This window comes from Anomalospiza imberbis, chromosome 26 (assembly GCF_031753505.1).
Source record: "Anomalospiza imberbis isolate Cuckoo-Finch-1a 21T00152 chromosome 26, ASM3175350v1, whole genome shotgun sequence".
NCBI lineage: Eukaryota > Metazoa > Chordata > Aves > Passeriformes > Viduidae > Anomalospiza > Anomalospiza imberbis.
The window spans coordinates 2,125,060-2,139,915 of record NC_089706.1 but is presented as its reverse complement, the minus strand read 5'-3'; the positions used below and the strand labels follow the sequence as shown (position 1 = coordinate 2,139,915).

General features: G+C 59.3%; 1 protein-coding gene across 2 annotated transcripts; it reads right to left on the bottom strand.

Annotated features, from left to right (window-relative positions):
• Positions 1-238: 238 nt before the first annotated feature.
• On the bottom strand, positions 239-13,297 carry BAK1 (BCL2 antagonist/killer 1). Of its 2 annotated transcripts, none has more exons than XM_068173003.1 (6): positions 13,187-13,297; positions 9,800-9,896; positions 5,430-5,565; positions 5,208-5,351; positions 2,265-2,445; positions 239-502 (listed from the first exon to the last, which is right to left on the bottom strand). In XM_068173003.1, exons 2-6 carry the CDS (start codon positions 9,864-9,866, stop codon positions 392-394), a joined length of 639 nt encoding a protein of 212 aa, XP_068029104.1. In that variant the 5' UTR covers positions 9,867-9,896; positions 13,187-13,297; the 3' UTR covers positions 239-391. The 2 variants fall into 2 exon arrangements, with proteins under 2 accessions (XP_068029104.1, XP_068029105.1); XM_068173004.1 differs by having other exon boundaries at positions 5,208-5,297.
• Positions 13,298-14,856: the final 1,559 nt, after the last annotated feature.

Genomic DNA, 14,856 nt, shown 5'->3' with positions numbered 1-14,856 from the left:
TCACATGCTGCCACTGGGGCATTGTCACACCCCTCTGCTCCTCCAGAGGAGCTGGGGGGGTCAGGGATGTCCCCTCCCAGAGATGCCCCATCCCAAAGATTCCCCATCTCAGAGATGTCCCCATCCCGGAGATGTCCCCTCCTAGAGACACCCTATCCCAGAGATGTCCCCTCCCAGAGATGTCCCCTCCTCAGCAGCTTTTTGAGGCATCAAACACAACAAAGCAGAGCCCCCCCAGTCCTCTCCTGGGGCTGCAGAGACCCCAGACCCTGCAGCAGGAGGCTCCCAGCCCCAAGCCATGCTCTCTCCTGGAGGTTCCTGGGGTCCCCCCTGTCCCAGGGGTGTGGAGCAGAGGAGGGGGTGCCCGGTGCCCCCCCGGCCCCGTGCCCCGTCAGGGGGTGCAGGGGGTGAAGAAGCGTCGCAGCACCAGGTACCCCAGCACCGCCACGGCTGCCACCAGCATGTACTTCATGTAAACATTGTCCAGGTTCTGCACGGCCTCCTGCCAGGGAGGGGACACGGTGGGGTCAGTCCTGGCGGAGTCCTTGACCCCCAAACCCTGAGCCCCAAGCACTGACCCCCCTGACTCCTCTGACCCCCAACCCCTGACTCCCCCAGCTGCCCTGAACACCTCTAACTCCAAACCCTGCCCCCCTCGCCCCAAACCCTGCCCCCTGTCCCCAAACTATAACCCCCCCAGCCCCCAAACCCTGAGTTTGGGGGCTGGGGGGGTTATAGTTTGGGGACAGGCCCCTCGGACCCCCAAAAACCCTGGCCCCTCGGACCCCCAAAAACCCTGACTCCCCTGACCCCCAATCCCTGACTCCCCCAGTTCCCCTGGCCCCCCTAACCCCAAACTCTGACTTCCCTGACCTCCAATCCCTGACTCCCCCAGCTGCCCTGGCCCCCCTAACCCCAAACCCTGCCCCTTGCCCCTAAACCCACCCCCTGCCTCCACACTGTGCCCCTTGCCCCCAAAGCTGCCCCAAAACTGCCCCCAAACCCTGTTACCTCCTTCCAAACCCTGCACCCAACACTGCACCCAAAGCTGCCCCAAAAGATGCCCTCTGCCCCCAAAACTGTGCCCAAAGCTGCCCCCAAAACTGTCCCCAAACCCTGCCACCTGCCTCCAAACCCTGCCCCTTGCCCCCAAACTGCCTGCAAAGCTGTCCCCTGCCCCCAAAGATGTGCCCTGCCCCAAAAGGTGCCCCCTGCCCCCAAAGGTGCCCCCAAACCCACCCCCAAACCTGCCCCAAACCTGCCCCTAAAGCTGCTCTCTGCCCCAAACCCTGCTGCCTGCCCCCAAATCTGCCCCCTGCCCCCAAACCTGCCCCAAAGCTGCCCCCAGAGCTGCCCCCTGCCCCCAAACCTGCCCCAAACCTGCCCCCAAACCTGCCCCAAACCTGCCCCCAAACCTGCCCCAAAGCTGCCTCCAGAGCTGCCCCCTGCCCCCAAACCTGCCCCAAACCTGCCCCCAGAGCTGCCCCCTGCCCCCAAACCTGCCCCAAAGCTGCTCCCAGAGCTGCCCCCTGCCCCCAAACCTGCCCCCAGAGCTGCCCCCTGCCCCCAAACCTGCCCCAAACCTGCCCCCAAATCTGCCCCCTGCCCCCAAACCTGCCCCAAAGCTGCCCCCTGCCCCCAAACCTGCCCCAAACCTGCCCCCAGAGCTGCCCCCTGCCCCCAAACCTGCCCCAAAGCTGCCCCCGAGCTGCCCCCTGCCCCCAAACCTGCCCCAAAGCTGCCCCCAGAGCTGCCCCCTGCCCCCAAACCTGCCCCCAGAGCTGCCCCCTGCCCCCAAACCTGCCCCCAGAGCTGCCCCCTGCCCCCAAACCTGCCCCAAACCTGCCCCCAGAGCTGCCCCCTGCCCCCAAAGCTGCCCCCTGCCCCCAAACCTGCCCCAAACCTGCCCCAAAGCTGCCCCCTGCCCCCAAACCTGCCCCAGAGCTGCCCCCTGCCCCCAAACCTGCCCCAAAGCTGCCCCCGAGCTGCCCCCTGCCCCCAAACCTGCCCCAAAGCTGTCCCCAGAGCTGCCCCCTGCCCCCAAACCTGCCCCAAAGCTGCCCCCTGCCCCCAAAGCTGCCCCCTGCCCCCAAACCTGCCCCAAAGCTGCCCCCAGAGCTGCCCCCTGCCCCCAAACCTGCCCCCAGAGCTGCCCCCTGCCCCCAAACCTGCCCCAAAGCTGCCCCCTGCCCCCAAACCTGCCCCAAAGCTGCCCCCTGCCCCCAAACCTGTCCCAAAGCTGCCCCCGCGCTGCCCCTGCTCACCCATCCTCCCTGCTGGGCGATCCAGCGGGCGATGCGGTTCTGCAGCATGAAGTCCCCGACGTAGCGGGCGATGCGGCGCAGGAAGCCGCTGACGCCGTGCTGCCACACGTGCATGGCCATGCGGTAGCCAAAGGCCAGCAGGGCGATCACCCGGCCCCAGTTGATGCCGCTCTCAAACAAGCTGCAACAAAGCCCGGGTGATCCCTGAATCCCTGCCCGAAATCCCAGCTCAGAGCTGCCCAGGCCAGGGGAGCTCGAGCAGCGGGGTCAACATTGAGGAAACGGCCCCAGATTGTACCAGGGAACATTTAGTTTGGATATTTGGGGAAATCTTTTCACTGGAAGGGTTGCCCAGCCTTGGAACAGCTGCCTACACCAGGGAATCTTGAGCAGTGCAGTCAAGACTGAGGAAACAGCCCCAGATTGTACCAGGAAAAGCTTAGCTTGGATATGATGGAGAATTTTCTCTCTGGAAGGGTTGCCCAGCCTTGGAACAGCTGCCTACACCAGGGAATCTTGAGCAGTGCAGTCAAGACTGAGGAAACAGCTCCAGATTGTACCAGGAAAAGCTTAGGTTGGATATTATTGGATTTTTTTTTTATCTCTGGAAGGGTTGTCCAGCCCTGGCACAGCTGCCCAGGCTGGGGGAATCTCGAGCAATATGATCAGGATTGAGGAAATGGCCCCAAGTAGTGCCAGGAAACATTTCGTTTGGATATTTGGGAAAATCTAGTCATTGCAAAAGTCGTCCAGCCCAGGAGATCTTGAGCAGTGTGGTCAGGACAAGAGGAAACGGCCCCAGGTTGCACCAGGGAACATTTAGTTTGGATATTTGGGGAAATCTTTTCACTGGAAGGGTTGCCCAGCCTTGGAACAGCTGCCTACACCAGGGAATCTTGAGCAGTGCGGTCAAGACTGAGGAAACAGCCCCAGACTGCACCAGGAAAAGCTTAGGTTGGATATTACAGAAATCTTTTCACTGGAAGCTTCTCCAGCCCTGCCACAGCTGCCAGAACAGCTCCCTGGACAGATGTGAAAGCCACATGACTGTGGCCCTTGGGGACAGTGGTGGCTTTGGCAGTGCTGGGGAGGGGCTGGACTCTGAGAGGGCTTTCCCAACCCAGCCCATTCTGTGATTCTGTGGCTGAACCCTGGGGATGCTGCAGCAGCCCTCGAGGCTCATCCCAGCCACACAAACAGAGATTTTGTGGCTGGAAGAGGCTCCAAAATGTGTAACTGGATGCTCTTGCAGGGTTTGGCACTGATTATTTACACCAGGTTTGGAAGGTGCTTTTCCTGGCTTCCAGCAAGAAGGGGGAAAGGCAATAAAAGAGTAAAAATAAGAATAAAGTCAGGGCCTGTGGTTCAACCTGCTGTCCTGGACTGGTGGCCCCTGCCTGTCCTGGGCTTGGAGAGGGACTTAGAGCCTGGGAAAGGACACACAGAGCAGGTGGCATGAGGACAGGGACAGGGGTAAATTCACCTGTGTGTGACAGGGACAGGGGTAAATTCACCTGTGTGTGACAAGGGGAAGGATGGGGTTAATTTAATTTATCTGAGTTTAACAAGAGCAGGGACAGGGGTTAATTTACCCAGGTGTGACAAGGACAGGGTGGGACAGGGTTAATTTAATTTACCTGAGTGTGACAAGGGTTAATTTATTTGAGTGTGACAGGGACAGGGGTTAATTTAATTTACCTGAGTGGGACAGGGACAGGGGTTAATTTAATTTACCTGAGTGGGACAGGGACAGGGGTTAATTTAATTCACCTGAGTGGGACAGGGACAGGGGTTAATTTAATTTACCTGAGTGGGACAGGGACAGGGACAGGGGTTAATTTAATTTACCTGAGTGGGACAGGGACAGGGACAGGGGTTAATTTAATTTACCTGAGTGGGACAGGGACAGGGGTTAATTTAATTTACCTGAGTGGGACAGGGACAGGGGTTAATTTAATTCACCTGAGTGGGACAGGGACAGGGGTTAATTTACCTGCGTGCGTTGCCGCCTCAGCCAGCGCGGCTTCCAAGACAGGGGAGCAGGAAAAGGACAGAAAGGAAGGAGTTAAACACTGGAGAAAAGAAGGAATTAGCCACGAGCAGAGGGCACAGGGACAGGGCTGTCGCAGGCAGCGGTGTTTGGAGGAGTGACAGGAGCCCAGAGTCCCGTCCCGCCTGTGCCACGGGGCTGCCTGGCCCGGGTGGGCATTTCCCTGCAGACAGAACCCCTCGGTCCCACCTCGATCCAAGCTTCCCTGGGAAGTCCTGGCAGGAAGTTTTCCAGGGGTGTGCCCTCACTCCTCACCTGTTGCTGTGCTTTGGGTGGCTGTCACCTGCACGAGGCTCTGTGTGTCACCTGCAGGCTCCGCCAGCCCGTGGAGCAGCCCCCAGACCGGGATGTCCATGAGGACCAGGTTGGGTGGGGGCTCTGAGCCACCTCATCTCGTGTGTGGCATCCTGCATGGCAGGGGTTGGACTGAGATGATCTTCAGGGTCCCTCCCGGCCCAACCATTCCATGATTCCATTTTTTCTGTGACCATTCCACCTCCAGATGTGGAGCTGTGGCTGGGGTTGTTCCCTGGCACGTCCCAGCCTGGAGCAGGGGACAGCAGGAGCTGGTTGTGCCCCTGAGGGGGAGCTGGGACAGGCACGGGCCAGGCGTCCCAGGGACATCCCCTGACGGACCCCAGCCAGCTGGGGGCAAGGACTGGGAGGCCTGGGAGGGGACAATGACAGGACCAGCGCACAGGAGGAGGAGCAGACAGGCAGGAGACACAGGAATCACCCTGGGAAGCTCGCTGGGAGCTCAGCCAGGGCTGGAGAGTGAATCTCGAACGCACAGAGAGTGGGTTTAACCGACAGCACTGACCACACCCCACCTCCCCTTCCCTTCCCCTCCAGGGAAAGCCCCCAGCCCACGCCAGGAGCTCCTGAGGCTTTACCTGGAGGCAATTTTGGTGAAGTGCTCGTAGGCGTTTTCGCGGGTGGGCTGCAGGCTCTCCAGCATGGTGCGGAACTCGGCGTCGTAGCGCCTGTAGATGTCATCCCCGATGATGGCCAGGCGCTGCCCCACCTGGCTCTCGCTGCTGCAGGGCGAGCAGGGAGTCAGGCCAGGCTCCGGAGCACGGCCTGGCTCGGGGTGAGGGGCAGGAGCAGGGATTTACCTCCGCAGGTCCTGCTGGATTTGCTCGATCTCGGGGTCGGGCGGCAGCTCCGCCCCGCGCTCCTCGCGCTCCTGCTGGTAGCGGTAGAAGGCGTAGCTCCGGAACACCTCCTCGGCCTCCTCCGCCACGCGGCCTTCTGCACAGACAGCAGGGACAACGCTCAGGGCACGCACTCGTCTCCCTCCGTTCTCAAGTTTGGAAGGGGCCATTCCCGCAGAACCTTCTCCAGACCCACACATGTCCCCACAGAATCATCTCCAGACCCACACATTGGTCCTCATCTCCGCACAACCTTCTCCAGACCACACATATCCCCACACAACCCTCTCCAGACCCACACACGTGTCCCTGCACCCTCACAAACCCTCTCCAGACCCACACATTTGTCCCTGTCTCCATATAACCTTCTCCAGACCCACACACGTGTCCCTGCACACTCACAAACCCTCTCCGGACCCACACATTTGTCCCTGTCTCCATATAACCTTCTCCAGACCCACACACGTGTCCCTGCACCCTCACAAACCCTCTCCAGACCCACACATTTGTCCCTGTCTCCATATAACCTTCTCCAGACCCACACACGTGTCCCTGCACACTCACAAACCCTCTCCGGACCCACACATTTGTCCCTGTCTCCATATAACCCTCTCCAGACCCACACACGTGTCCCTGCACCCTCACAAACCCTCTCCGGACCCACACATTTGTCCCTGTCTCCATATAACCTTCTCCAGACCCACACACGTGTCCCTGCACCCTCACAAACCCTCTCCGGACCCACACATTTGTCCCTGTCTCCATATAACCTTCTCCAGACCCACACACGTGTCCCTACACCCTCACAAACCCTCTCCGGACCCACACATTTGTCCCTGTCTCCATATAACCTTCTCCAGACCCACACACGTGTCCCTGCACCCTCACAAACCCTCTCCAGACCCACACATTTGTCCCTGTCTCCATATAATCTTCTCCAGACCCACACAGGTGTCCCTACACCCACAGAACCATCTCCAGACCTACACAAATGTCCCTGTTCCCACACAGCTCTCTCCAGAGCCACACATGGCCCCACAAAATGCTCTCCAGACCCACACATTTGTCCTTGTCCCCACACTAACAGCTCCAGACCCACACATGTGGCTCTGTCCCCACATAAACTTCTCCAAACCCACAGAACCTTCTCCAGACCCACACAGGTGTCCCTGCACCCACAGAACCATCTCCAGACCCACACTTGGCCCTGTTCCCACACAACCTTCTCCAGACTCACACATGTCCCTGTGCCCACATAAACATCTCCAAACCCTCACAATCCCCTCCAGACCCACACATTTGTCCTTATCTCCATATAACCTTCTCCAGACCCACACAGGTGTCCCTGCACCCACAGAACCATCTCCAGACCCACACTTGGCCCTGTTCCCACACAACCTTCTCCAGACTCACACATGTTCTCACACAACCTTCTCCAGACCCACACATGTCCCCACAAAATGCTCTCCAGACCCACACATGTCCCCCCAGAACCTTCTCCAGACCCACACACGTGTCCCTGTCCCCACACTGCTCAGGGACACGGCCAGCCCCCTGCAGCAGGGAGCCCCACGTGAGTCATCCCTCATCACATTCCATGGCTCCAGGGAAAGTCCCCACGGATGTCCTGGATTAGGGCTCGTTTTCAGCAGCTCCAGAAGCACCTGGAGAGGGACAGTGGCTCCCACAGCTCCACTGAGTGACCCCACAGGGACCAGGAGCACCGCTCTTCCCCGTTTCTTTTCCCAGATAAAAATTTGTTGGGACCAGGAGCGGAGGGGCAGGATGAGAGCTCAGCTCCTCTCACAGAGCACCCAGACACTGCCCAGGACCAGGAGGTCCAGGGGCAGGAGTGGGGGATGCTGCAGGACTGTGGGTTTGGGGAATCACTCTGTCCTCAGAGCTCCACAGCAGCCAAACCCTGTCCCACCATCCCAGAAATCCAGACTGGCCACGCAGCTCTCCAGAATCTGCATTTCCAACCTGAGATCTTCCTGCCCAGGGCTGGGAAGAGAAGGCACAGCTGTGCTGGCAGTGCTGCCCCCACAAACCCCATCTCCAAGCTCCCAAATCACACCAAATCCTCCTCACAGGCTTTTCCAGCTGCTCCCACCTCCCTGTCCCGGGTGGACCTGCCAAGCTCAGGTTACACCAGCAGAGCTGAAGGGAAAGGACAGCTGCTATCACTTTCCAGGGGTTGCTTTCTGTTTTCAGACACGGGTTTGTTTGGTGACAAACAAATCCTTCACCTTCCAGGAAATGGAGTTGGTGACGCTCCAGAGAGAATCAGAAAACGAAATCAACTGAGTCAGAGTTTCAGGGAGAGGAGGGCAAACACTCAGCCAGGCACAAGAGGAAATCTCTGCACTAAAATAATCCCTGGAGCCGTTTTTAGTAACACCACGACAGGAGCACTATGCCCCCTTCCCACGGGTGCCACACCCACTGGGATTGTTTTGGAATCTCTCCCACCCAAGGGATTTGGATCAGGGTTTGCCTGGTGGGTTCCCAGTGCCAGCAGTGCCAAGGGGAGGTTTGGAGCTGCTCAGGGATCTCTGGAAGGAAGGAACTGCTCCGTGTCTGCTCCATGTCCACTCCATGTCTGCTCCCTCCATCCCCAGCTCACTCAGCATTGGGATCCACACCCTGGATCCACAGCACCGCCCGTATCCAGAGAGCCCCAAACCTTCAACACTTGCATTTCTTCCTGAGATCCTTCATTTCTCACTGCTCCCATCTCCCAGGAGCAGCTGTGCCGTGGGAAAAACTGGCAGCTCTGGCCAAAAATCTCCATCAGCCCCAAACACCCAAACAACCACTCCAGGCAGTGACTGGGACTGCTGAAACCTGGCCCCAACCCCTGGAGCCCAGCAGACAGGGATCAGCTCCCTGCACACAGGGAGATTCCAGCCTGGAAAAGGAAGACAGCCCCAGGAAGCAAGAGCAGCCTCTGGAGATTTCTGCCCCCAGGGAAGCCCAGCTCCACCTCACTGCAGCTGCAATTTCAGTGTGGGATGAGCAGCTGGGTTTGGGTTTGATCCCAACGATGCCCAAGCAAATCCCTGGGCAGGAGAGAAATCTCTGCTGCATCCAAAGGCAGACAAGCAGAGCCCCAAATGAAATCCAGGCTCAAACCCTGTGACAAAGCCTCTTTCCACCCCTCAATCTCACAGTGCATATCCCTGCTCCCACTGGGGCCCACGAGGCTTCTGCCACCTCCGAATTCCAGAGGGGGAATTTCTGCCGACTTGCCCTGAGTTTTGGGAAGCAGAGGAATGCTGGGACTGCCAGTAAGAGTCTAAGAAAGCAGGAACTAGCAGGGACTGCGACTCAGCATGTTCAGAGCTCAGGGCCTGATTTCTTACTGGTGTTCACATCATTTCATACTGATTTCTTACTGGTTTTCGCTGGCCTCAACAGGAAATCAGCAAACTGCTCCTGTTTGTGGATTTTTGTACCTCCTGGACTCTGGCATGGCAAGGATGGGGTATTTTCCTTCCTGTGCAACCACAGGGTCTGGCACTGAGAGAGGGAGAGGAGCCCAGGCAGCAGCAGAGCAGAAATGCCATTGCCAGGGCAGAGCCCTGAGCTGGGCTGAGCTCCACCACCCCACAGAGCAGCTCCAGCCCAGGTGTTGACAGAGCTGACTCAGATGATTTACCCTCCCCACGGGGCCAGCAGCACCAGGAGTCACCGTGTCCCACGTTTCATGTGCTGGGAAGAGCTGAGGGTTTTTCCTGTCAGCCCCATTCCCAGTTTCACCCATTGACCAGGGCAGGGCTGGGCTGGGCTCACAGGGGGACAGTGACCCTGCTCCCAGCTCGCCACCACTGCCCTGCCAGGGCACACGGGACCTGATGTCACCCCAAGGCCACCCAGACTGCCTGAGATCTGTGGTTTCCTCTGTGATTCAAACCCCAAACGCCTCCCACTCTCTCGTGCTCAGGGAAGGAAATACTCGACACCAGGCAGCTCCCAGCCCTTTGTTCTCTAGTGCCTTCAATCCCACCTTGCTGCCCACCCTGACCATCCAATACCAAGCCCACAGCCCTTGATTATTTTGGGTGCAAAAGAACCTCAAACCTCGCCCTGTTCCACCCAGGGACACCTCCCTCTAGAGCAGGATGCTGCAAGCCCCCCGGCATGTCCCAAAAGCACTGAGCACCTCCCAGTTCAACCCAGTTCCTTATGGAGCAGATCTGTTATCCCAGCCTTGCAAAAAGCCCTGGAGACAGGAAATCCCATCTTGCCAAAGGAACACAGCAGGGGAATGAATAAACAAACAAAGGTTTGAAGCTGCTCCCTCCCCTGAGCACCCCAGAACCCTTTACCTGAGCTGAGCCTGCGCCTTTGGCTCCCCTGCGCCCGCGGAGGGTCCCCCTCATTCCCTGAGGCCATTGCAGAGAGGTTTGGGAACGGCAGCTTCACCTGGAAGGGTGATGGAGATGGTGAGTGGCTGGAGCCCCGTGGTCCCCCGCAGCCCGAGGATCAGAGCCCTCTGCTTTTATCTCTGCCAGGGCTGGCTCCTCCCTCGGGGCACACTCGCTCTGTACCCACGAGAGCTCTGAGGGCACTGGCTCCACTCCCACCTCGCTGGGTTCCCCCTCTTCGAGGATCTCATCGCTGATAGCATTTGCCACAGAAAGGGACCTCACGCCTCACACACATACTAATAGACTTCCTTCCTGGTTCTAAGAGAGCTGTGGGCTGCACCAGCTCCTCCTCAGCCCAGACCACAGAGCTTCATAAAAAGCTGGAACAAAAATTCCAGCACCTCTGAGGCTCCCCGGCTGCGACCACACCAAGCTGCCATGACAACACCTTCATGAGATGAGCACTGATTTCCTCCAGGAGTCCAGTTTCCTCTAACTCCCCTTGTTCTTTACACTTCCCCTCTCAGAAAATAAGAAAATTAAATGAGAACTAAACACAAAGCTCATGTTTTCCCTGAAGTTCATGGGTATCCTAAACCTGCAGTTCAGGGCTCATCAGAGCTCCTCGAGGCCACAAAGTTCCTGTCAGGATTAACAGGATCAGGGGGATCAGGGCAGCCCCTCGCTGCTGTCTGACATTCCAGAGCACATTCCCAGCCCACACTTCAGCAGGGCTGAGCTGGGGGCTTTCCTGATTTGCACCAAGCCTGAACTCACGGATGAAACACAATTCCTGACACCCCGAAATTTAAATTGCATCCTGGACAAAAATAAAGGAAGTGCTGGGTAGGGAGAGATAAACACCCATGGGTATGGGAGAAGTGCAAAACAGGGTTCAAGCTCATGGCATCACACTGGAGATTGTTCAGAAGGAAAAAGAAATGGGAGACAGGAAGTACAGCCCGTTTTCCAAAGGATGGGGCCTGGAAGTGCAAAGCTTGGAAAACCACGAGGTCCTGCACAGCTGCACTCAGGGGCCTGAGCCTGCTGACCAGGATGGAAATGCTGTTTTTTCCTACACTCTGAGGATGGGAGGACAGGATTTCCCCCTTCCTCCCCAAACTCAAACACCCCCATCCAAGGAAGAGCTGAGAAGGCAGTGAGGACCATCAGCTGGGACCAGGGGTAAATCCCTGGGGAGAGCTGCTGGCCGCTCGGCCAGATCAGCTCCAGAGCTGCCTCTCCTGGCTCTCAGAATCACAGAATTCCCTGCCCTGGAGTGATGCAGATCCCCTGGGATGGTGCAGATCCCTTGGATGGTGTCCATCTCCTCCTCCACTGAGGAGCCTCCTGTGCTGCACCCTCTGCCCATCCCAGGCCATGGCAGAGCCCACCTGCACTGGGAGGACTCAGAGCTGTTCCCAAGCTGGGAGCAGCTCCTTGGAGCTGTGGAAACAGTGGGAATTTCACTGTACCCCACAGTGCCACTGCTCAAGTGGCACAGGATGCTGGGCAGGGTGTGGGTGCACCCAGCAAAGAGCTCAGGAGCCTCTGGAGCTTTTCCAGCTCGGCCTGTGGGGCAGAGGGCTGTGTCCCACGGCGACCCAGGGCTGCCCAGGGCGGACAGGGACTTTTCCTGCCTGGAACGAGTGAGGGCTGTCAGGAGCAAGGACTTTGTAGCACAGGAACCCAGAGGAAGATGACTCATGATTTTCATGAGTCCACTTGAATTTCGTTTTGAACCCTGCAGGAACTTTTGTTTTCGGTTTCCTTCTGCGCCCTGGCAGCACTGTTTTCGCTGTCTTCACTGTGACACATGACCCTGCAGCCCTGTCACTGCTGTCCCCACCCTCTCCTGTCCCCAAATGCCCATTCTCCCGAAATCTCCCTGTCTCTGCAGGGCTCAGAGTGCCTCAGACCATCCTCTCTGGGTTCCAGAGCTGCTGCTCGTGCTCCTCCTGCTTCCCAGCTTCCCCATTCCCCCTTTGTTACAGGAACGCCATGCTGGAGAACAGGGAAGGGTGTGAAGGAGGAGATGACATCCAAACACCCAGAGACAGCCCGGGGCTGCAGGAAATGAAAACCCTCCAAGAATTGAGTTAGGGCTCAAGGGAGGGTGTCAGGGGAACTGCACGGTCTCATCCACCCTACGAGGGTCCTGTAGGAGGCTGCAAGGGGTTAAAAGCAGCTGCAATCCTATATCCAAGCCCAGCCACGGGCTCTGGAATCACCCCCTGACATGTTATGAATGCCAGGAAACAGGAAATCGATGGGGCATCCCCTGGGACGAGCCTTTGGCAGCGATCCCTCCCAGGCCAGAGATCCCTCAGGATTCCTGACCCCATCCCCGCCCGGCCAGCGGGGCCAGGGCCGCTCCTGCCCCTGGCCCAGGGCAGCAAAGTGGGGAGTTGGGCCAGTCTGGGTGGTTGCACAGTTTGGAGGTTGCCCAGTTCAGTGGCTCAACAGTTTGGGACTTGCCCAGTTTGGGGGTCGCACAGTTTGGGGGTTGCACAGTTTGGGGGTCGCACAGTTTGGGGGTCGCACAGTTTGGGAGTTGCCCAGTTTGGGGGTTGCACAGTTTGGGAGTTGCCCAGTTTGGGGGTTGCACAGTTTGGGGGTCGCACAGTTTGGGGGTCGCACAGTTTGGGAGTTGCCCAGTTTGGGGGTTGCCCAGTTTGGGGGTCGCACAGTTTGGGAGTTGCACAGTTCGGTGGCTGCACACTTTAGGGGTTGCCCAGTTTGGGGGTTGCCCAGTTCGGGATTTGCCCACCCAGCACGGCCCCAGGGTGGGCACACGACCCCCAGCATCCACCCAGCCAAGGTCCCCCCCAAGCCGCGCCCGTGGCCGGGGGTCCCCGGCGGGGCCAGCACAGCCACACGCGCCGTGCCCGTGCCCAGGTCACAGCCCGGGCGTGGCGGGACGGGTGTCACCCGCTCCCCAGCGGGGACAACTCTGCCCACCGATGTCCCCTCCCCTGAGCCCTTCGGGCCCTGCGCGACTGATGCCGCGGGCACTGTCACCACATGCGGTGTAAAAAGCCCGGCTGGAGAAAATACGGTTGAAGGAGGGGAAATTCCCTTTTTGGGGCAGGTAAATTCCCTCTTTGGGGCAGCGACCCGCCCGCAGCGGGACCTCCAGCCCTGGCCCGGGAGTTTCCCGCACCCAACGCGTCCCCTGAGGAACCACCGCGCACTTTGTCCCTGTCACCCCTCCCGCACGCTCGGAACCCCGCATCCCGCGGCTGCCGGTCCGTCCCTGCCCATCCCGGCCGAGCCCGGAGAACAGGGATAACCCATCCCAGGAGAGTCTGGGCAAGGGGAAACGGGGCTTCTCTCGCCACTCACCGCGTCCCGGCGGGGTGCAGCGGGTCGGGATATCCCGGGAGCTACCGCATCCCTGCCAGGATCCGCTCCATCCCTCCGGCCGCTCCCTTCCTGCCTCCCGCCCGGAGCGCGGCGCGGCCAAAGGAAGCGCGCGGGGCCGGGGAGGAGGAGGGAAAAGAAGAAGAGGGGAAAAAAAAAAAAAATCGAGTAGAAACCCAACCCCACTGACCATAGATAGAGCCGCGCAGGGTTCAGCTCCCTCTAGAGGCACCAACCCCGGCGTGGGGCAGCGCCGAGCACCAGGGGGCTTTTTGGGGGGTTCTGGGGGCTCCTCGGGGGGCTCGGGGGACGCTGGAGCGGACCGGGGGGTGCCGGGTGCGGGGTTGGCACCGCACACCCCGTGCCGCCCCCGCACCCTCCTTGCCGGGCTCTCCCGGAGATCCCCGGCTCCTCCCTGGCTTCTCCAGCGGTTTTGGAGCTTTTCCTTACGGCTGCACCTTAAATTCACCCTCTGCCAGGTTCCCCGGCTGAGAGCCCGGTTAAAGGAACGATTTGAGAGTTTCTGGTTCTTGGGAGGGAAACTCGTGTCGATCCAACAGAAAAAAAAAAGGAAAAAAAAAAAGTCCCCGGTGGCAGAGGCGGCTCCCACCAAGTGCCTCTGGGAATTCAAAATCCGCGGAGATTTTGGGGCAATCCCAGCAGCTCGAGGAGAGCGTGAGAGAGATTCAGCCCTGGAGGGCTCAGCAATCTGCCCCAACTGCTTTTCCTCTCCTCGCTCCTTGGGCCGCTGCCAGGGCGGCTGCTGGGGCTGGAAAATGCCAGATAAGCAGCAGAGCTTTGGGGCTGGGCAGAGCCTGAGTGCTGATTATCGCATCACCTGTCTGCTCCGTGGCAGGAGCGCTCTGAGGGCCCCACGGGACCTCCTCTGCACCGGAGCCAGGGGTTTTGGAATTCTTGGCTTACTGGCTGAGCTTTTCCAGGGAAAACCGGCCCCTGGCTGCAGAGGGTCCTGCTCTGGCTCCCTCGGAGGTTTGGGGACATGGCCTTGGACACCCTGCTGAGGGTGGGGCTGCACTGATGGTGAAAAGCAGCTGCTGGAGGGAGAAGAAAAGGATTCCCACAGCGGCTGCCCTTCAGGGAAGGAAGATCATCATGGAGCGAGGAATCAGCTCATGCCAGCCCACCAGGCTGGCAGCGAGGGGGCTGCCTTCCTCCCAGGGGTCCTGAGCAGCTTTGTCCTGTCACTGCAGCCACCTGGACACCTTGGGGAAACCCTGCCCTGGCCGAGGGAAAACACCCCTGGGAACGTGCCTGAGGAGCAGCAAGCCCTGGTGCTCGCCCTGGCAGGGTGACACAGCGGTGACAGGAGAGTCAGGACCCACTGCCAGGATGGATGGAGGAGGTTTCATCTCCCTGAGCCTTCCCCTTGCTCCCACACCCCCGTGCTGGGGGGAACCTCAGGGCTCGGCCCTGGCAGAGGTGGCAATGTGGCAAGGATGGAGCCGCTGTTGGCTTGGGGGAGGCTTCACCTCTGTTCTCCTCCCAGCTGTGTCCCCCTCCCAGTCCTGTCCCCTCTGTGCTGTGCCCCAGCCCTGTCCCAGCCCCTGTCATTGCCCCAGGGCTGTGGCTCAGGGCAGTTTGTGTCCGTTGTGCCCGTTTGAGCCGCTCGCTGCCACCAATGGCCACCCCAG